This window comes from Magnolia sinica, chromosome 14 (assembly GCF_029962835.1).
Source record: "Magnolia sinica isolate HGM2019 chromosome 14, MsV1, whole genome shotgun sequence".
Taxonomy (NCBI): Eukaryota; Viridiplantae; Streptophyta; class Magnoliopsida; order Magnoliales; family Magnoliaceae; genus Magnolia; species Magnolia sinica.
The window spans coordinates 8,118,467-8,141,858 of record NC_080586.1 but is presented as its reverse complement, the minus strand read 5'-3'; the positions used below and the strand labels follow the sequence as shown (position 1 = coordinate 8,141,858).

At 38.7% G+C, this 23,392-nt stretch overlaps 1 protein-coding gene across 6 annotated transcripts; it reads right to left on the bottom strand.

Annotated features, from left to right (window-relative positions):
• Window positions 1-1,138: 1,138 nt before the first annotated feature.
• LOC131225678 (calreticulin-like) lies at window positions 1,139-21,787 on the bottom strand. 6 transcript variants are annotated; one of them, XM_058221248.1, is made up of 15 exons: window positions 21,629-21,787; window positions 19,275-19,382; window positions 18,893-19,085; window positions 18,526-18,784; window positions 18,378-18,434; window positions 17,726-17,773; window positions 17,495-17,581; window positions 17,353-17,410; window positions 17,186-17,253; window positions 17,018-17,113; window positions 16,888-16,935; window positions 16,569-16,598; window positions 16,459-16,485; window positions 1,631-1,696; window positions 1,139-1,526 (listed from the first exon to the last, which is right to left on the bottom strand). In XM_058221248.1, exons 1-15 carry the CDS (start codon window positions 21,726-21,728, stop codon window positions 1,515-1,517), a joined length of 1,257 nt encoding a protein of 418 aa, XP_058077231.1. In that variant the 5' UTR covers window positions 21,729-21,787; the 3' UTR covers window positions 1,139-1,514. The 6 variants fall into 6 exon arrangements, with proteins under 6 accessions (XP_058077231.1, XP_058077233.1, XP_058077232.1 ...); XM_058221250.1 differs by having other exon boundaries at window positions 16,471-16,485; XM_058221249.1 differs by lacking the exons at window positions 16,459-16,485; window positions 16,569-16,598; window positions 16,888-16,935; ... (8 more) ...; window positions 19,275-19,382; window positions 21,629-21,787 and adding exons at window positions 1,799-1,841; window positions 3,414-3,461; window positions 3,553-3,648; ... (7 more) ...; window positions 7,474-7,581; window positions 9,720-9,879 and having other exon boundaries at window positions 1,631-1,698.
• Window positions 21,788-23,392: the final 1,605 nt, after the last annotated feature.

Here is a 23,392-nt window from a genome sequence, read left to right as displayed (position 1 = left end):
AAAGACAGGAAGGGCGAAGGCACAGTGGGGTAGGGTTTCTGAAGCGGAGAAGGCAAAATGAAAAGACAGGAAGGGCTTTTATATATATATATATATATATATATATATATATATATATATATATATATATATATTCGAGCTAAGCAAACCAAGCTTGGAATGAAGCTTCAAATTTCGAGCCAACCTCTTTGGAGCACCTGTTGAGTGGAATTGCGTAAATTTTGGGAAGGTAGGGCAGGAACATCTTACACACCTGACATACCAGATGGCCAGCTTGGATATTATACCGACCTGCCTTGCTGGCATATATGGTGGCATGGTGATGGTCGCCCTTACACACTCAAGTGGGTGCTAAGGATCATCGCCATTACATTCTGGTATCCCATTATGCTAGCTCATATCAGATGGACTTCATGATCTGTGGGCAATGGCAGAGCTATGGAGTGCAAGTAAAAATGAAAATCCACAATATAAACGCAAAGGTCCGCCAGGAAAGAAAAAACCAATCTCCTGCATCAGAGATCTGACAATTCTTCCAAAGATAACAAACTGGTCCAAGAAAACTGTGTATGAACTGCTCTCAAGCTCAGAGAATCTTTTACTATTTTTCCTTTGATTTGCATCCGGTTTGGTGGGGTTATGGGTTTGCCATATGGCCCATGTAATGGCCCTCCTGGTCCCAAATGTGGGGCCAAAACTGGCCGTTTGAACTTTCCTCCCATCCATGATCCCACATCACAACATCATGGATCATACATAAACAATAATGCCAGCCAACCATCCATGCATGTAACATCAATTCCAAACTGGTTTTAGCTGTTGCTTTGACACTTTGTAATACAGGAAAAGATAACATTTGATCAGAGTAGTGGGTAGAGAGTTCGTTTTGTACTTACTTCCCACCACCCAACAATATTGCAGTACCTTAATATGGACTTTATTGGGCAGTACCTTAATATGCATTTCCAAAAATTCTTTTGAAATTCACAATTTGAAATGCTTGTAGAATTCCACAAGCTGTCTTTAAATGGTGGGAAATAAACCGTGCACCAACTGTAGGTGCCCCTGGACATTCAGTTGTGTTCTGGAAAATTTTACTGACTATAATCATAGGCAAAATAATTAACTGAGAACTTGGTGAAATTTGCAGAATGCAGTAGCTGATGTTATCATCTCCTATTATTTCGTTATGTCTGAGCTAATCAGCACAAACAATTCCTTTTAATCCAAAGACTCCAATGACGTGATGATATCAACCATGCATGTTGTGTATGGCTAACTGTTTTTTTTTAGCTCAGCACAAACAATTCCTTTTCATCCAAAGACTCCAATGGCGTGATGATATCAACCATGCATGTTGTGTATGGCTAACTGTTTTTTTTTTAGCTTATGAAAAGATCCCTACATCAAAACAATTCTGAAAGGGGGGAGGAGAGGGTACTTAAACCAACTCAAACCCAATTCTAAACCGAATGTCCTAATTGCACTGTGAGCGCCTCTCTCTCTCTCTCTCTCTAAAGCTCATCCTGCAAATATGAGCACAGTGGAAAACAAACAAATATTAAAAATTTGCAGATTTAAAAAATATTCTTGTAGAAAATCAGTTTTATCTTGAGAAAGAAAAGCATACATGCACATCATCATCGATGTCATCTGTACCCGCTTCAGCATCAACATCTGTTTCAGCATCAGCATCCTCTTTCTCATCCTGGTAGGCATAAAACAAATAATCAAATATATGAATGGAGGACTAGTTGGATGATGGTAATCGAATTTTAAAAATTCTGAGACAGGTTACTGGAGGATCTTACATCTGAATCAACGGGATCTTCCTTGTCTTCCTGCCAAAGGAAGAAAGCAGAAAAATAGTTAGAAAAGGTCAACCAGTTCTGTGCCCCTGGACTTCTTTCTTTTGTTTTCTTAAGAGAGAGAGAGAGAGAGCAAATGACCCTAGACATTTCCCAAGGACAGGCCTCATGCCTAGAGCACACAAATGTGACCAAGATGTGTGATAGAGAGCGAGAGGGTGAGAGCAAGAGCAAATGACCCTAGACATTTCCCAAGGACAGACCTCATGCCTAGAGCACACAAATGTGACCAAGATGTGTGTGTGTGTGTGTGTGTGTGTGTGTGTGAGAGAGAGAGAGAGAGAGAGAGAGAGAGCAAATGACCCTAGACATTTCCCAAGGACAGCGCCTAGGCACACATCTAGGTTCCTGCATAGACATTTCCCAAGGACAGCGCCTAGGCACACATCTAGGTTCCTGCAGAGACATTTCCCAAAGACAGGCCTAGGCACACATCTAGGTTCTTGCATAGACATTTCCCAAGGACAGTGCCTAGGCACACATCTAGGTTCCTGCATTGCACATAGAGACCAAGCTCTGGCCACTAAACACAAGCTACCAACAAAATCAATCGTATTTTTCTCTCAATGCCACTAAGAAAATGTAAAGTGCAAACCATGCAGAAGAAAAAAAGCACAAACAGGGTAAATATCATTTAGGTCCATGGTCCATGGTTAGGGCTGCCAATGAGCTGGGCTGACCTGTTGGGCTTTTGGGCCTGGCCCACTTTAGGATGGGCCCCAATTGTGTCTAGGAGCCCATCAGCTGGCCCAAGCTGACCTGGCCAAGCCCATTTAGTGTTTGAAGGGCTTTTTTTTGAAATCGGATTGCGTACTGAGTTAGTCAGTAGGCTCTTATCGTACTGAGTAAACTCAGTCGGGCCCACTGTGAATGCATGTGGTTTATCCACACCGTACATCCATTTTTCCTGATAATTTTAGGGGTTGATCCCAAAATTTCAGTAAATCCAAAGCTCAAGTGGACCATGCCACAGGAAACAGTGTGGAATAATGATTTCCACCGTTGAAACCTTCCTAGGGCCCACAGTAATGTTTATTTTCCATCCAACCTGTTCATAATATCAAAAAGACATGGATGAAGAGAAAACACAAACATCAGCTTGATCCAAAACTTATGTGGCCTCCAAGATTTTTTCAATGGTAGAGGTTCAATTACACTATTTCTTGTGGTGTGGTCCACTTGAGCTTTGGATATGCTTCCTTTTTGTGTTCAACACCTAAAATTATTTGTTAACATGGATGAATGGAGTGGATAAAATAAATAAATAATGGTAGACCCCACAGTTTACTCAGTATGCTAAGGATACTGAGTTACTCAGTATGCAATCCAAATCCTTTTTTTTTTTTTTTTTTTTTGGTATATCATGCATGATGGGGCACATCTAGTGAGCTGGAAGTTTTTAAGCTCTATAACAGGTAGGAACTGTACAGGTACCAAAGATTTTCCTAATGCTCCTGTCATCAATTCAATTTTAAACAAAGCCAGATTAGGCCTAATGCTGCATGCCAGCCTCCAAAAGAAAATAAAGTATTAACAAGTACTAACCTCCGCTTCTTTCTTTTTCTCTGCCTCATCAAATGCTGCCTTCTCAGCCTGCAAAATCCGAGATCTCAAGATAAAATCACCAGTTACAACTACAAATAACAAAAACATTGAAAGAGTATACAAACACACAAACACATACATCCTTGTGTTTTCCCCAAGTTTCTTCGGCTAATTTCTTTGCATATTCTGGATCGTCGCAAATTAAAATATTGTCAAAGAGAGTTCCAGATTTCACCTGGCACAGACATATTTTGCATTAGCATTTAAAGAAAATATGAACAATTGTATATAAGCAGCCAACTATATTTACCTGCCACAACTCAGTGGCTACATATTTCAATTTGGGGTAGACATAAATATCAGGATCATCCTTGAAATCTGTGGAGAACCAGGACAAGTTAGGTTAGAAAAATATATGGAACAGGAAATTTAGGAATTAAAACCTGGACAATTATATCATAAATTTAAAATCCGCCAGAACCTGGATTGTCGATCATCGGAGCCTTCCATTTTCCCTTGTAGTTGGGGTTTTTAATTTGCTGTCAATGGATGAAATACAAAATTCAAAATTGTGATTCCTAAAACTCAATTACATTATCTGGGTTGCCATTACAAATTCACAAACCTTTGGCTCCCATGGTCCCTTATATTCGGGATTTGGAATGGTTGGAGCTGTCCATTCACCATCTTCTTCATCATCCCAGTCTTCTGGCTGCAGCAAACCAATTCAAGTAAAAGATATATGTTCGGTGGTAAGTAATTAAGCAAGCCTTTCATAAACTGATGTGCTTCTAGGGAACCATGTTTGTGAAGACTCGGTCAATATTGTAGGACATGAAAATTCCAAATCAACTACCTTTTTTGCGTCAGCATCAGGTATCTCCTTGGGAATGTCATCATACCCCTGGCCACACAGAACAAATCAGTCAATCCCTTTGTAAAGTAATGTCCCCAGAAGTTTAAAGGAGAAGGCCTCAAAATCACCATTGCAAGAGTTTCAACAAGAAAGGGATGTCACTGAAAACACTCTATTCTGCAGTTTGAATCAGGATCATGTCGCATAAGAATGACCATCAGACTCACATCCACTAAAACCATGGATTAGCTGAGCAAAACAGAAAAGTGAAGGTTGATTGCATTTATGCAGAGAGAGGGGGGGTGGGGGTGCGGGGGTGTGTGTGTGTGGATATAAGGTAAGACTCAGTAGTGTAGAATATAGGTACTTTTTATCAGGTGATACTTGGTAATCTGCCAAACCTAAAAACACGTCGCTCGTGTGCAATACCAGATATGGCATGGTTACTTGTTCTTCTAATCCTTTTTTTTCCCTCAAGATGTAAGGGGTCGTTTGGATGCATGTAAAATCCTTTAGTAATCGCATTACAAGTAATTGGATTACATGGGTCGTTTGGATGGGTGCATTTGCCTGTAATGGGATTGCAGATTTTAGCTGTAATCTGAAACATGGCAAAGGGGATCTATTTTTTGAAAATTTTCAATGCAGGGAAAATTGCAGCTTTGACATTGCCACTTTCCCCTTCTTCCAACAGCCAGACCCAAGTTTCAGTGAAATAGACCATTGTGCAATTTATAGCCCATTGTACACAGCTCCCACTGTGTATCATCCATCTATGTTCAAGGAATTAACGGTCATGATCTGGCCCACTGAATTTGTGGGTTCATCCATCTATGGTCCCACTGTACCCGTAATCATGTATCATATATGACCCACTTTGTAATCCATCTGTATACCTCTCTTTGTATCATGTATGGCCCGCTGTACACATGGGTTGATCGTGCATGTACATCTAACTAGGGCTGTCAAGGGTTGGTCTTGGCCTGTACTTTGAACTGTTTTGGACTGGTCTGGGCTGGGCCTATTCAAAATTCTGATTTTGCAGGCTCTAACTGTACATGTGGCCAGCATATGTGGGGACCACTGTACATGTGAGCACACTATACACGTCGCCAATACACTACATGTACATGTGAATTAATAGTTAATTGTTTTTATTCAATAGTTTCTCATCACAAAAGGGATTTTAAATGACTTACCACTCCAAGGTCTGTCGTGTGTGAATACCCAATTAAAAGCATTAAATAGTGCACAGGTTATCCAAACACAGACAACTGTTTATCTGTAAACAGATTACAGCTTAAGGCCAAACAGGATGAGGCTGTAAACAGTGTAAACACTTTACACCTGTAATCCGATTACAACTTAAGGATTTTAGTTAATGTGTGTCTATGTTGTATGGCAGTCGAAAAATCTGTTGATCATCTTCTTGTTCACCGCTCCTTTATCAACCAAATCTGGTCAGAATTTTTAAGCCACTTTAGAATCAGTTGGTCTTTCCCTGATTCAGCAGGTCAACTCCTAAAGGCATGGCATGGTGTCAAACTAGGCAAGCATAGGACTTTGTTATGGAGAATGGCTCTTCTAGCCGTTTAGTGATCTGTTTGGGAAGAAAGAAACGGGAGATGTTTCAGGGATGTTTCCAATTCTGTGGAGTCTATAGTTTGTAGAGTAAAACGTCTAATGGTAGAGTGGGCTTCAAATGTATATCATCTTAAGGGCTGTGATTTTCTCTTTATTGGAGCCTAGGTGGCCCGCTTCCTCAGTGGCCCCGCTCTGTCTGTTTGTTTTCCTTTTTTTTCTTATCAATATAAATCTTGTGATCTTTCAAAAAAAAAAAAAACACTTGAGGATTTTACAGGCATCCAAATGACCCCTAACGAAATTTTCAGGTGAACATATGGAAAGGTTCCCCTTGACAGCATATAAGCACTGAAGGAAATAATCCAGTGACAACCAAGTGCAATATATCAATATAGCTATTTCATGGAAATGTTTGAGCATTTCCAAGCAAAAGAAAATGTTAGCCTATACAATTAGATGACTAAAAAACAATAGATACAAGAATTATCAACATCATTATAGCATTCTCCCAGCTATTTTGGGTCAGTTTAGAGAATCTGATTTTGCCAATCATATTTAAAACGATAGATAGAAGAATATACGCCATCTTCGAAGAGACTCAAGATTGATGATCAAATGGAAAATGCAATTTCCATGGTTAGATTAATCACAACTTAAATAGGATTTGCAACAATACAAAGCTCTGTTCAAGGGGAAGAGTACCTCTGGCTTCTTATCTTCAGGGTCAGGAATATATTCCTTATCATCCCAATCTTCTGGCTGTAGATTAGCACATAAGTTGTTGTTAAAACCTTATCTCAACAAAGAAACCAAAGAAAACCCAGTGGAATTTCACATGCAAATTGTCTACCTTTTTAGCTTCGGGATCCTTGATTTTCTTTGGTGGGAGGATGTCCCAATCAGTATACAGACTCCCAGATTTTTTCTCCTCGTTATCAATGAGGATGCTGTAAGTCGCATCTGGCCGAACAATGAGAGTGTAAACATGTGTGAGTTGGTCAGTCTCACAAGGAACATCCTTCTTGATCAAGTGATTCTTTCCATTGCGTGAAAAAATCGTGTGGACTTTTTTGGTGCTGTGCCCACAGATATCTGGTCCAAACATGATACTGCACTTCCACAAAAATAAATGGTTACCAGGTTAAATCAAATAAATGGATACCAGATTAAATCGCCTTATAGGGGGAAAAGGAAATAAAAGGGAAGACAAAACCACTTGACAAGCATTAATACTAATTACCTGTAAGGGGTGTCACCACCGAACTTCTTCTGATCAACTTCACCACTTAGCAACTTCATGTAGCCACCACCACAGTCAAGCTTCTGCTCATGTTTTACAGAGAATTGAAAAACCAAGGTTTTGTCCTTGTTACTGAACTCAGGGAACTCTGCCGAAATGGCATAGAACCTGTGGTCTTCGGTGGTTTGGATTCCTACATTGAATTGAATGTTGAAATCATCACTAGGAAACCAATTACACACTTCAAAAGCCCTAGACGAAATATATGACTTCTGGAGAAGAAGTAATCAAGCACACAGGAATCTACAAGGCTATCCAAATGGGTAGCATAACTTTTACCATGATCTTCAAAGCACAAAAACTGGGCAAGAGAACAATACCTTTGTCATTGGGGTCTCCATTCCATTCACCAGAAGTGTGATTCCACTCACCAGCCATTTTCTCATCTTTCTTCCAATCAGATTTGACCCATCGGTTTTCCCATCCATCTTCAATTTCCATCCATCAACATAATGTCAGTAAATATCACCGAGGAGAAAGAGACATTCCAAAAAAATGATAAAGCATCAAAGCTGATCCAATCAACCAGGTGATCTTTGCAGTCAACAAGAAGGTGAAATAATTTCTATATGACATAATGAGGATTTAAGAAAAGTAAAAGAGAAAACTAACATATAATGTCTCAACAGCACTCATGATGATGTGTGAATAAACAACCTTTGAAAATTCAAGCATTGAATAAAACATAGTTCCAACAGGCCTGGATTTCATGAAAGTGGAATGTAAGTTCATCCAAAAATTGATGCAACCAAATGGCCAAACAAGCTAGTTGATCTAAGATTTGAAGAATCCAACTGTTCAAATTGTCTTGATTGATGATCTGGACCAGATCCATGGTCCAATGATCAATCCGATCGGATCAACAGTTAGATAACATTGTAGGGTGGAGAAGATCAATAGCATGGTCATTATATTTCTAGGATTTATTTGTTTTAGTTAGTTACTAGGGTTTGGTTAATTATTTAGTAATTTCACCCCCTTTTTTGCATTTTTCGTCATTTTTTAGTAGGCCACTTTTGGGGCACCAAACAATATCAAAATGATACAAAACTGGTCCCATTTAATCGCCCATTGAGTTAGCCTTCAAATGAGACCAAGATCACGAAATTCTAACTCCATTTGAGTGAGTTATGGCTCATTTATATAAGGCCCATGTGGTAGTGATGGATTGTAGGGCAGTTTAGTCATTTCTGCTATTAGGGCTTCTCTACTTGGTTTAAGTCAATATCAGGCTATGTTATGGAGGTGTAGTGCATTATTATGATGATTTGAATAAAACTTCTTTGATTTGTTGTTTATTTACTTTGGAAGAGGAATTGTGTGAGGTTTTCTTTAGTGAACTTTAGTACTCGGTTAGAGGATTGTTAGGGTTCTTCCCTATAATCTTGTTTATCTATCTTTATTACCTCGCATCCTCTTTAGGATTTGCATTAAAAATGCTCTTGAGGAACTATATGATCCTCCCTCACCCAAGGGTATCTACAGTATCCACATGCCTTGAGTCTGCACAAGGGGCCACAGAACCTGGGCGTTCTGATGGGCCCACTGTGAATACACCATGCACCAAAAATCAACCCGATTGGAAGACCCTAGTGATCCAAACCTTTGGAATCATTTCCACTGAATGTGGAACATTATATTGCAGTATTTCTTTTTTCAACCATCCATTTAGTGGGCTATCAAATGAAAGGGTTAGAATTGAACCATCATGAATATTTTGAGGCATTGTCTATTGACAGCAGCCTTTCCAAATTAGTCAGGATAAGCCTTAGAGGAAGATGATGATGATGTTTATTCATGGTGATCCCATCATATCAATGGTATGGATTACAGTACCATGGACCGCATTTGCAAAGAGTCAAGACCCAAGAATAAAATGCCCCACACAAGAATGAAAATTCCTAGCAAAATGCTGATGGAAGCAATTCATTGGGATTTCAATGCTTTTCACAAGTACCCAAAAACTCAAACTCAACATGAAAGGAATGGATTCCCAATCTCTTCAACACACAAATTCACCAAATCCCTAAGTACTCTACTCAGCTAAAACCCAACATAAGCCTCGTCAACTCTACTCAGCTAAAACCCAACATAAGAATCCAGTAAAACTCGGATATCTGCTACAAAAGATCCGATCGGACTCGACTCAGTTTAAATCTGAGTTTTGAATTGGCATTGAATCTTCAATTCAAAATCCCAGTATCAAGAAATTCACCAGAAAATAAAAACAATGATTTTCTCGACAAAAGCAAGAATGTATAAAAACAGAACCATATTCAATCATTCAAATACGCAAAAAGGGAAAAAGAAAAAAGAAAAAAGAAAAGATTCAAATATCAACGATCTGATCGAGAACTAAACAGATCCATTCAAACAAAACCCTAAATTTTTCTTTCTTATCAAACTACAAGAAAGAGGACCGATTTTCTTTATTTGAGATGAAATCTTATCAATCAGATCAAGAGAACAACAGATCAGCCCCTGAAAAGCACTAAAACGACGAAAATGCGGCTAGAAATGGAGAGAAAATGAGGGGAAAATGGGGGATTTTGGTGATCCCACGTACCATCGAAGCGTTCTTCGAAGAAAACATCTGCAGATGTGATCGAGACGAGAAAGAGAGTGGCAAAAGCGAGAACAAGGAAAGGAGTTCTCGGAGTCGCCATTTCTGAGAGAGACAGGCGTACAGAGATCTCTGAAGCAGCTTTGTAGAGAAAGGGTTTTGATAGGGTACGGGAACCGGTCTCCAACCCGGAGTGAATCCGTGGATTGATCTGGACCGTTAATGAGAATGCTGCATTGATGATCCTAAGCCGTTAAATATTCGTCTTCACGCACAATCTCTCTTATTATGACCTGGCACGTATAGCGTAAAATCAGGCAAATGGATGGCTGAGATCATCATTTAAGATGCACTACCGTACCATACAGTATACGAGGGAGCGGATTGGGTACTACCCCGGCCGGACCAAGATAGAGACAGACGGTCATATCAAATGCTCTTAAGTAGACGTTTTATACCCTCCGTCCATCTATTTTGACAGATTATTTCATGACATTAGCATAACAAGGAGCGAGATCTAAGGCTCAAGTGGACCGCTTATTGCCCATCCAACCCGTGCATAAGGCACGGAATCGGTAGATGAACGGAGCCGACTAGACCGCACGGTTTGGTCCGTTTGTAAAGCACTTCAGCTCCTGTTCCAAAAATTAAAGAATCAGTTAGCTCGGCTCTCAATTTGGGGCTCCCTAGAATCGAATTGAACCGTGAATCGGACCCAAACCTTGGATTCGAACTTGGAACCGTACCCCTCTGTCTATAAATATTTAAATTTAGAAAAAAAAAAAATAAACATAAAAAGTTTTTTTTTTAAAAAAAAAACAACTAAGCTTTCTTTATTTTCTCTCTTTGGTGGCTTCTCTCCATCTCTCAAAATATGTGCAATTAGACTGGATTATAAAAACAAACCATGCAATTAGACTGTATTATAAGAAGCCTAGACAATTCTGATTCGGTTCTAAGGCAAACGGTCCAATTCCGGTTCAATTTTTCATGGAGCCGTTGGGAACAACTCGGGTCCAGTTTCAAATCGGACCAAACAAAACCGTGTGTACCCCTAGTAGATATGTACCAAGGGAATACATAAAAATATCAACTTGATTTTTCATCCCCTGCTGGTAGTGTGATCCACTTAGCCTTGAATATAACTCATTTTGATTATGTTATAAAATGATATTTCAAAATGGGTGGCTGGCGTGAATAAAACATGGGACCCCCGAGACGGAAGCGAATTGTGTCCGACACGATTTGTGTGGGGCCCACTATGATGTATCTATTTATCCACACTATCTATTCCTTTTTTCAGATTATGTTATGGTATGAGCCTAAAAATAAGGTAGATCTAATGTTCAAACAAACCACACAAAATAGTAACCTAGGGTTGCATTAAATGCAAGAGTCGGTATATTCTAATAGTATTGGATGCCCTTATTTCTGGGCTTATACGATATCATGATCTTAGAAAAGGGACGAATGATACGAATAAACAGATAAATCATGGTGAGCCCCACACAAGTCTATTCAAAGTCGGATGCAATCCACATCCTACAGGATGGTCATCTCTAGCCAGGTCCCGATGGGTAACCTAGTGAGAGACGAATGGTGTCCAAGTGGGTAACCTAGCAAGCCATGAATGGTCTGCACGGGTCATCATGATACATGTGTTTTATCCACACCATCCTTCAATCTACTGTTCGAGTAGACCAAAACAGTGAAAGCAGTGGTGACAATGACCCCACTATTAAGACCTTCGTAGGTCCCACCTTAATGTTTAATTTCCATGCAATTGTTCACGAAGACACGTTGACCTAAATAAAGGGAAAATATAAATATCAGCAGCTCCAAAGAGGTTTCAGGTGTTCAACCCCTGAGCAGGTAGGGAAGAAGATTAGGTACAGTCATGGACTCATGCAAGACTCCGTCACCCTTAACTGTGGGAACCACCTTTATATATGTCTTATATATCCATGCAGTGGATACGTTTTATCAAATCATTTTAAGGCATGAGCCCTTACTGTGGGAACCACCTTTATATATGTATTATATATCCATGCAGTGGATACGTTTTATCAAAACTGAAACAGGAAAATATATATATATATCATCATAAACAATGATGTAGGAAAGAGTGGTAATTTATTTTTATGTTTTATTTTTTTACACACGCACACACACCCCACACACTCACACTAGTGGAATTTCACCACCTATGGGTACTCGAACCCTTGACCGGGTTTTGAAACTCCTGGGAGTCTACCACCTGAGCAAGAGTAAGGACCCAAAAAGAGTGGTAATTCACCGTTAAAAATTTACCGTGGGCCACAAAAGTTTTGGATCAAGTTGATATTTGTTTTTACCCTCATCTAATTATGTACTGTTATCAACAGGTTATATGGAAAATAAATGTCATGAAAACATTACGGTGGGCCTTAGGAAGTTTTTAATGATGGAGCATTCAAATCAACGCTAGTTCCTAAAATATGGTCCACCTGAAATTTTGATCTACTTAATTTTTAGGATCATGCACCAAAATGATTTCAAAAAAAAAACATATGAATAGAGTGGATATAGAATACATACATCAAGATGGCCCCATGATAAGGGGTGCATCTAGTCTTGGGTGAGGCCGGTGCCACAACTAACCTGCTCCCCTAATGAAATGAGTATGACCGTCCAATTGTCGTGGGTTTTATTAGTTGAGTGTGGACCAATGCTCCTTACATTTGGACCGGCCTCATTTTTAGGCTGATGCCCTAAAATTAGCTGGAAAAGTGAATAAACAGCATGGATATAACACATAAATTATGATGGGGCCCACTGCTTTTACAGTACCAACTAGAAGGGTAAATACACCAGCAGTCCAATCCTAATGGGAATTTGTGTAATCCATGTATTTAAGATCCTTCATGTGGGATTTATTTTTTTCCTCTTTTTTTTTCTTTTTTTTCTTTTTTTTTTTGAGATTTGCCCGTCATTAACTTTCTAAAATAATGCCTACATAAATATATGAATTTTAGGTAAATCCAAATTACAATAAAATATTAGACTTCTTTGTATTCGTGAAAAGAATTGAAAAGAAAATGATATTTCTTGAAAAACCTTTTTTTTCTTTAATCGTGGTAGTAAAACATTATTTCATTAAATGTTTTTCAATATAAAAAAATTGACAAAAAATTTAAAAAATAAATCTTAACAGCTCCCTAGTGTATGCTTAGATTACTTTGTGACATGTGCAATACTTTAAAGATAGATAACAACACATGCCGCATATGCAAAATATTTAGAGTATTAAAACTTAATTATGGTACATGTGTTATATGTGGGTTACTTGAAGCTTTACATGGCAAATGCGGCTCTATATATGCATTGGCACATTGGACGTGCGAACATTGAAGCTAGATGGTAGCACTTGTGTATAGTAATGAAACCCATGGAGCAATTGAGATGAATGATGGCAAGTGGCACATGTCAGGAGCTTCGCACACATGGGGCACAAAGGAAGGTGAACGATGGTATATATGGCACAGTGGCACATGTGAATCTAACAAAATGGTTGGTGACATATGTGGAACTTTAGCACACACGGGATAGTTTGCCAGTATGGAGCACAAGAGAAAATAGATGGTGACATTGGGCATAGTGGCATATGTGGAGCACATAGTAGACAATGACTCATTTATACCTTTATACATGTGAGACGATTGAAGATGGATGATGGTACATTTGGGTTTAACAATTGAAAATTAAAATTCTTTTCATGGTAGGAAAATAATTTTGTTTATTATTATTTTTTACTGTGATGGTAAAATGGAAATGGGATTTTTTCCAAACTCCCGTGAAAACAAGATGCTTGATAAATAACAAAAAGTCTAATTTCATGGAAAACAACATTTCCTTTCTATAATTTTAAATAGTCACTAAAACTTGATAAATCCTTAAAATGGGAGATTCTTTCAAAAGCATAAAAAACCATGGAAAGGTCTCACCTTCTTGAATTAAAGATAACTAGTTTAGCATATTTGCGCAATAATAAAAATTGAATGCCACCAAAACCATGCCAACCCAACTATTAGGTGAACCACCATGTGAATTTCAAAGGCCTTTCAGTGGTTCTCAATTGTTCTCTATCATGTGCCCCACATGATGACTGGATCAGCATGCATCATTCATGGATTGGATGTCACACTACACCAAGGTGGGTCCTACATGCAACTAATTGCACTTTTTTCACCTACAATTTTCACGTGGGATCCTGCTCTCGGTATGATATTTCCTTGCAATATAATTTCTACCATTGCGATAAATGTTCCTGAAATCTAGGAAATTGTAGTTTGATTCTTTGAAATTTGCCAAATCTAAATTCGGTGCAAATCCATAAATTTGGTAACTTATTTCTGAAATTCAGATTCTCATTTCCTTCAATCCCAAATGGGGCTTAATAGACTTACCAACCATGTATTAAAAACTAGACCGAGACTTAAGTTGGAATAGGTGCAGGTTGTTACAATGCCCCTGACTTATTAACCTAACCTAGACCTGGACCCAAAGGAGTTCAACGTGTTGCTGAGTCAAAAAACCGTAGTTATGCTTAATGATAGAACCTTATGTTACCAGCATTCCTCAAAGGAAACAACGCTAACAAGGCAAGGTTACTACCACCCACATACACTTGTGCAAGGCAACTCGTGTACATGCCATCCATCATATGTGCCACCTTGGAATATGGCTACCAGACCAATCCATATTGATACAGATGCCTATGTGGATACCACCCAATAAGTAACTTTTTAAAACCTACATGAGTCAATAAATTACTTTTTTAACTAAAGTTAGTTGGGGGAGAACCATTACAAAAGTAACTTATCTGATGAAAGTTCTTTACAAACACAAATTTAATGGATGGCCCACATAGGAGGTGGGGCCCAAAAAATGGGCAGTCCACATCAAAGGTGGGCCCCACATTATTGATGACCCATATCAAGATGAGCCATATAAGGTTAGAACATCTAAAGTTTCAAATCAACAAACAAGTGTTCAAAAATAGGAGGCTAGTATTATTCAACCAATCCATGTGTAATTTCACAACAGTGGGTTCCACGATTTACTTGGTTAAATTTGATTTAACATATGCCACGTCTACCATTACTAAGTGCCTGCATACCAAACCTCCATTGTAGTCTGGACTGTGCTGTTTATGTATATTGCCTATCACTTTCAAGCCCTGGTATCAGGCTACGATTGCTTGCATCCATGAGCCATGTTCTCTTCAGAGAGAGAATTTTCTGTTGGACATAGGCCTGTGGGCAACCACTAGTAAGTGAGTGCCACAATAGTTTCCATAGATGGACTGCATTGAAGAAAATCTCCCTCATCGGATGAGGAATCAACGGCTATTATGCTGAGAGAATCTTTGTTACTATTTTCTTCCCATGGTTTGACATGATGGGAGGACATGTGCCAGAGAAGTGTGCAATGGCTTGCTGGTTCCAAAAATGAGACATTTCAGCTGAACCTGCATTCAACATGTACTTGGCCATTGAAACTTTCTTCCCATGCAGGATTGCCAGGTCCAGCATCAAAGGAAATGCATGAACAACAATGCAAACCATCCTGATCTGTACCCACCGACATATCACATACTAACCAAATGATCCGAGGCATAGAATTGGTGGCCATGAAATGGCAGAGCAAGGACAAAATAGTTTATAGTTAATTACATGGTTCTTCTATAGCAATAAAATGACCATATTGGTGCACAACAATTGCATGTGAGCCATTAATTTAATTATTTTTTAAAAATAATAATAATTAATTAATAGATGGCATATCTAAATTCTAAAACGACGTATGAAACCAGCATGTATCGCTTGATACATACCGTTATCATCCAATAAGGAAAAATATACGGCTGTATTGGCCCAACGGTACAGATTGATTCAGGACCATATTGGTGTCGAACCATACAACACCGATTTTAAATATTGGACACATCTGACCTCATGCTGGTGATACCAGAGCTGTCCATAAGTCTACAACCCTGATCGATATGGGGCAATATGAGGGGATTAGAAACCTTCCCACTTTTCAATACATGCACCATCATTCCCACAAATATGTTATATTGGGGTGTGTTATAGATATAGATTCGGCAACTGTCCTTAAATGGTGGGGAAAAAAATGCGTGCACCAACTCTGGCCGTTCCCTGGGTACAGTTACCAGAAATAATAACTGATTATCACAGACAAAATCATTCCTTACTAAGTACCCAACAACAACTGCATAATGCAATAGCACATGTTATTATACCCTATCATTTTGTTATATATGACCTAATCAAAACCATATGATGATGATTATATGAACTAATCAGCACAAACACTACCTTTCTCGTTTAAAGACTCCACATTTTGTGTACGTATCTGCTAAAAAAAGATCCCTACATTGAAATTCTCCAAAAGGAAGAAAAAAAATAGAGAAAGAGTGCCTAAACCACTCAAACCCCGACTCTAGACTGAATGTCCTAACTGCAATGTGCGGCTCTAGCCCTCTCTCCCTCTAAAGTTCATCCTGCAAATAAATGCACAAAGGGAAACAAATAAATATACACCCAAAAAAAAAAAAAAACTGCAGCTAACAAAATAAATTTGTACAAGATTATCTTGAGAAAGAAAAGCATACATGCGCATCATCATCAACATCCTCTATGTCTGCCTCAGCATTTTTCTCGGCATCAGAATCTGTGCCAGCATCAGCATCATCCTCTTTCTCATCCTGGTAGACAACAAAAAATCAAATATATTAGATGATGTAACTGAATTTCAAAACCCCTGAGCCTCAGCATTGGAGGATCTTACATCTGAATCAACAGGATCTTCCTTTCTTTCCTGTGAAAGGATAAAAGAGAAGAGTTACCCAAAGGTCAAGCAGCTCTAAAAAGAAAAGAACAGCATGCAGTGATATGGCCTTGAGTGGGTAGTTTTAAAGTTTTGTGACACACCAAACCACACATACCAAAGATTTATTTTTTATTTTTATTTTTTTTTAATTCATCTACTGGAGATCTCCTTATGATCCTTAGATCAATCCGACACTAAACAAAGTTAAATCAGGCCCAGTGCTGCATGTCAGCCTCCAAAAGTGAATCATTAACAAAGTATTAACCAGGCACTATACCTCTTCTTCTCTCTTTTTCTCTAACTCATCAAATGCTGCTTTCTCGGCCTGCAAATCCGAGGCCTCAAAATCAAATCTCCAGTTAAAATTTCATTATCAAAAACATTGAAAAAAGTAGAGAACTGCATACATCTTTGAGTTTTTCCCATGTTTCTTCTGCAAATTTCTTTGCATATTCTGGATCGTCACAAACTAAAATATTGTCAAAGAGGGTTCCAGATTTCACCTGAGACAAACATTGTGTATTAGTATTGTATGAAAATAGGAAAATTGTACATAAGCAGGCAAACATATTTACCTGCCACAGCTCAGTGGCTACATATTTCAAATTGGGGTAGACATAAATATCAGGATCATCCTTGAAATCTGTAGATTATCATTCTAGGTTAGAAAAATATATAGAATAGGAAATTTGGGAGTAAGAACCTGGGACAATTAAATCATAAATGTAAAATCCACCAGAACCTGGATTGTCAATCATTGGAGCCTTCCATTTTCCCTTGTAGTTGGGGTTTTTAATTTGCTGTCAATGGATGAAATAGAAAATTAAAAATTGTGGTACCTAAAACTCAATTTTTTTCTGGATTGACATTACAAGTTCACAAACCTTTGGCTTCCATGGACCCTTGTATTCAGGATTCGGAATGGTTGGAGCTGTCCATTCACCATCTTCTTCATCATCCCAGTCCTCTGGCTGCAGCAAACCAATTTGAGTGAAACATACATGTACTGTAAGGAAGCAATTAAGCAAGTCATTCATAAACTGATGTGCTTCTAGGGAACTGTATTTGTTAAGACTCGGTTGTATTATAACACATGAAAATTATAAACCAGCTACCTTTTTTGCATCAGCATCGGGAATCTCTTTGGGAATGTCATCGTACCCCTTGTCAAACAGAAAGAATCAGTCAGTCCCTTTGAAAAGGAATGTTTCCTGAAAGTTCAGTCAGTCCCTTCGTGAAGGAATGTTGAAAAGGAGAAGACTCAAAATTAGACATACAAGAGTTTCAACAAGATAGGGATGTCACTGAAAACACCCTATTCTGCAGTTTGAATGAGGATCACGTTGCATAAGAATAACCATCAGGCACAATCCACTGAAATCATGGATTGGCTTAGCAAAATAGAAAAACTAGAGGTTGTCTGTGGGTAAAAGGACCAAATAGAAGGTCAAAATTGGTAGTGTCGTTATATCCAGCAATACTTGGTAACATGCATCACCTAGAAACATGTAGCCTATATGCATCACCAGGCATGGTAAATCTCCTCATTATCATAGTTCTAGCCTCTCCCACCTATTTTGGGTCAGCTTAAAGAAATCTATTTTGCCAATCATATTTGAAACAATAGACAGAAGCACATCTGCCATTTTTTTAAGTGACTGAAGATTGATGATCAAATGGAAAATGCAACTGCCTTTGTTAGATTATAACTCAATTGGGATTTCAAACGATACAATCAGAAAGTTTTCTGTACAAGGGGAATAATACCTCTGGCTTCTTATCTTCAGGGTCAGGAATATATTCCTTATCATCCCAATCTTCCGGCTGTGGATTAGAATGTAAGTAGTCATTAAAAACTTCACACAGCAAATAAGCTAAAGAAAAGACAATCAAATTCCACGTGGGCACTGTGTACCTTTTTAGCTTCAGGGTCTTTGATTGTCTTTGGTGGGAGAATGTCCCAATCAGTATACAGACTTCCGGATTGTTTCTCATTGTTATCAATGAGGATGCTGTAAGTAGCATCTGGCCGAACGATGAGAGTGTAAACATGTGTAAGTTGGTCAGTCTCACAAGGAACATCCTTCTTGATCAAGTGATTCTTTCCATTGCGTGTAAAAATAGCATGGACTTTTTTGGTGCTGTACCCACAGATATCTGGTCCAAACATGATACTGCAGTTCCACATATACAATTGGTTACCAGGTTAAATCACCATATGGGGTGAAAAAAGGAAATAAATTGGAGGACAAAAACACTAGATGAGCTTTGATACTAGTTACCTGTAAGGGGTCTCACCACCAAAATTCTTCTGATCAACTTTACCGCTAAGCAACTTCATGTAGCCACCACCACAGTCAAGCTTCTGCTCATGTTTTACCGAGAATTGAAAAACCAGGGTCTTGTCCTTGTTATTGAACTCAGGGAACTCTGCCGAAATGGCATAGAACCTGTAATCTTCAGTGGTTTGGATTCCTGCATTGAATTGAAAGTTGAAATCATCACCAGGCAACCGCTTATGCACTTCAAGATCCCCAGAAGAAATCTATGACTTCTGAGAAGAAATAATCTAGCACACAGCAAGCTCACAAGGCTATCCAAATGGGAAGCAACACCTTCACCGCGATATTCGAAATACAAGAACTGGGAAAGTTAGAAGGGTACCTTTGTCATTGGGGTCTCCATTCCATTTACCAGAAGTGTGATTCCAATCACCAGCCATTTTCTCATCTTTCTTCCAATCAGATTTGACCCATCGGTTTTCCCATCCATCTTCAATTTCCATACATCAGCATAATATGAATAAATATCACCAGGGAAAAAGTGAAATTCAGAAGGGGGAAAAAATTGATAGAGTTTATTTTTAAGAAATATAAATAATAATAATCGCATGCAACAAAGTTGTTCCAATCAGCCTCGTAAATTTTGCAGTCAACAAGAAGGTTAAATATTTGCATATGAGATAACGAGGATTTAAGTGAAATAAAAAAGAAACGTAACACGTAATGTCTCAACAGCACTCATAATGATGTGCGAGTAAACAAGCTTTGAAGAAATCAAGCATTGAATAAAAAAAGAGGTCCAACATAGCCTGGATATAATTAAAATGGAAGTTCAACCCAAAATTGATGCAACCAAATGGCCACACAAGGTAGCTGATCTAAGAATTGAAAAATCCAAATGTTCAAATTGTCTTGGTTGATGATCTACACCAGATCCAGGGTCTGACAATCAATTTAATGGGATAAATGGTTAGATTACATTGTGGAGCTGAGAGGATCAATCAGGTGTTAATTATATTTCTAGGATTTATTGGTTTTAGCTAGTTATTGAGGTTTGATTAAGAATTTAATAATTTTTCTTTTCTTATATTTTCATCATTTTTTTCGTGAGCCACTTTTGGGGCATCAAACAATGTCCAAGTACAAAATTAGTCCCATTTGATAGCCCAATGGATTAGTTTCAAAAATAACCAAGATCATGCAATTCTGAATGCATTTGGTGACGGGATTCAAGGGCAATTTTGTCATTTTCTATTATGGATTAAGTCTATACAAAGCAATATTATGATGGTGTAATGCATTATTATGATTATTTGAATAAAAATTCTATGATTTTTTAACAAACATAGAAGGGGATTTGTAGAGGGTTTGGGTGATCTTGTTTATCTTCCATACAATACAATCTTGCTTATCTATCTTTGATCCACTACATCTCTTTAGGGTTGGCTTTAGAAATGCTGAAGGAACTATTTGATGCTCCCTCACTCGAGGATATCTACAACATCCACATACCTAGAGTCTGAACAAGTGGCCCACAGATCCAGGGGATTCTCATGGGCCCATTGTGAATAAACCACACACCAAAAATCTCCCGGAGTAGAAGAACCTAGCAATCCAAAACTTTGGAATCATTTCTATTTAATGTGGAAGTTTGCAGTATTTCTTTCCTTAACCATCCATTTAGGGGCCAACTGTAAATGATTTACAGATAAATGGTTTACAGTCCTTGTTTGGATGCTGAAAATGCCTATAAATGATTTACAGGGCAAAAGGCTGTGATTTCATTTACAGGTTCTCCATTTATAGGACTTAAACAATTTACAGACTATCCAAACACAGACAATCATTTACCTGTAAATCATTCACAATTTACAGCCAAACAGGACAGGCTTTATAAATGATTTATACCTGTAAATCATTTACCAGTGCAACTCATTCACAACTTAAACCATTTACAGGCATCCAAACGACCCCTTGGTGAGCTACGAATCAAAGGGTTAAATTGAACTATCAGCGATTTTCTCAGGGATTGTCTATTCACAGTGATTGCATCATATCAACAGTCCGGATTACAATACCATGGACCACGCTTGCAAAGACTTAAGACCCAAGAACAAAATGCCCCATATGGTAATGAAAAACCCTGATAAAGTGCAAATTGCCGCAATTCGTTAGGATTCCAATGCTTTTCAAATATTAGAACGAAAAGAACTAGATTTCCACTGTCTTCAATTCACCGAATCCTTAAATACTCGAAGAAGAGAAGACTACTCAGACAAAAACCAACGCAAAAATCAAGTCAACTCGGATTTCTGGTAACAAAAACCCATCCGATCCGAGTAGTCAGTTCAAAACTGAGCTTTGAATGTTCGATCCACAATCCCAGTATCAAGAAATCCATCACAAAATAAACATGCTCGGCAAAAGCAAAAATGTATAAAAACCGAACCATATGCAATCATTCAAACAAGCAAAAACATGACAAAAACAATACAAGATTCGAAAATCAACCATCCGATTGAGAACAACATAGATCCATTCAAACAAAACCCTAAATTCCTCTTTTTCATCAGACTGCATGAGAAAACGACGGATTCTTTCTGTTCGAGATAATATATTATCAACCAGATCAAGAGAACAACAGATCGGCTCTCAAAAACCCTAAAACGACGAAAATGCGGCTAGAAATGGAGAAAAAACGAGGAAGAAATCGGAGATTTCGGTGATCTCGCGTACCGTCGAAGCGTTCTTCGAAGAAAATCTCTGCAGATGCGATCGAAAGGAGAGACAAGGCGACGAGGCCGAGAAGAAGCGAGGTTTTTCTCGGAGTCGCCATTGCTGAGAGAAACGATAGTGAGAAAGAGAGCTCTCCTTGAAGCAGCTTTGTAAAGGAAGGGAGAGAGAATATAGGGAAAGTGAAATTACCGAAATGACCCTGTTTCCTATTTAATTTACGGGAAGGGATTAGGTTTTTCATTTCCCGAATAATCCCTAGACGGGCTTCATGTCCACATTTGCATAATAAAGTTGTACTACCTCACGTTGTGAGGGGCCCACCCTTATGTACAGACAAGAATCCATCCGTCCAAAAGATGTGACCTTTCAATTCTACCTTTTATCATTGAAATCATCCCATTACACTAAAAAATGAGTCACACCATAGGTAATAGGTTTGATGCAGACGCACACCATTAAAACGTACCAGATTGGGTGTGGGTCCTACATAGATTTTTATATTCCATCCAATCCATTCATAAGATTTGGGCCATCAATATTAATGGATATCCAAGAAATCATCCTATTCAAAAGCTCGAGTCAGCCACAGCACATCATTTTAGATGTTCTTTATGTGATTTTACATAATCAATACTGTTTAATCCGTGCCTGCAAAGGATAAGCCCGATTAACGGTCGGGTCGCGTGAGTTTCTTATCACGTAACTCTTCATTCTAGTAAGTTAGACCAAATTAACGGGTTTGATGAAAGACAGCGCATGGTGGCCTCACACACAAACCAATGGACGGCATCCCAATTCCACCGTCCCATGTGGTGTGGTTCATTTGAGTCACCGGTCTATCTGATTTTTGGCATCAGGACATAATATCGAGGATAGAACCTAATGGACGGAGTGGATTTTACATTTACACCATTGTGGACCCCACAGAATCGTACATTTTACGCAGCTTAAAACCGGCGTTGCGGTGTTGCAGAGGATTCCCTTCCATTTTTCAGATCGTGGAGGTTAAGACCCCTTGGGCAGTAGTGCGCACGTGTCATGTTGGTATGACATCCAAGCCGTTCAAAAGATGGACCCCACTTTCAAACAGGACATAATCCAAAAATCCAGGCCGATCCACTCATCAGATGGTCCACGTGTGTATCAGATGGACCATCGGCCATCCAATGTCCCCCACGGTCCGGCGCGTATTGAGGATGGACTGTGCGAGCCTGAAGATAGATATACTGCGGGGGCTTTCGGAAAGCTCCTATATCTTGAAAGCTTATCAATTCAGCTTGTTCGATTTCATCGCTACGCGATAGATATCCGACGACGGACTCTTGGCATTTTGAGTGGAAGCCGATTGCGTAACGAGTGAACTCGGTGGGGTCCACTGTGATTTATATACTTTATCCACTCCGTCCATCCATTTTACAAGATAATTTTAGATTTTGAAGCAAAAAATGAAGTATATCCAAAGCTCAAGTGGACAACACCACAGGAAACAGTGTGAATTGAATGTCTACCGTCCAAGTTTTGAATCAAGCTGATAGTCGCGTTTTTCCTTCATCCATGTATGTGTTGGATGACAGATAAACTTCACTGTGGGTTCCAGCAAGGTTTCAACGGTGGAAAATGCCAACCATTGAACCTTTCAAGGTCCATCGTGATGTTTATATGCTATCCAAACCGTTCACAAGGTTATTCCCTTGGGATGAACTAAAAATACAAATATATTTAGCTTGATTTTAAAAAACATTTGGTCCCATGATTATTTCAACG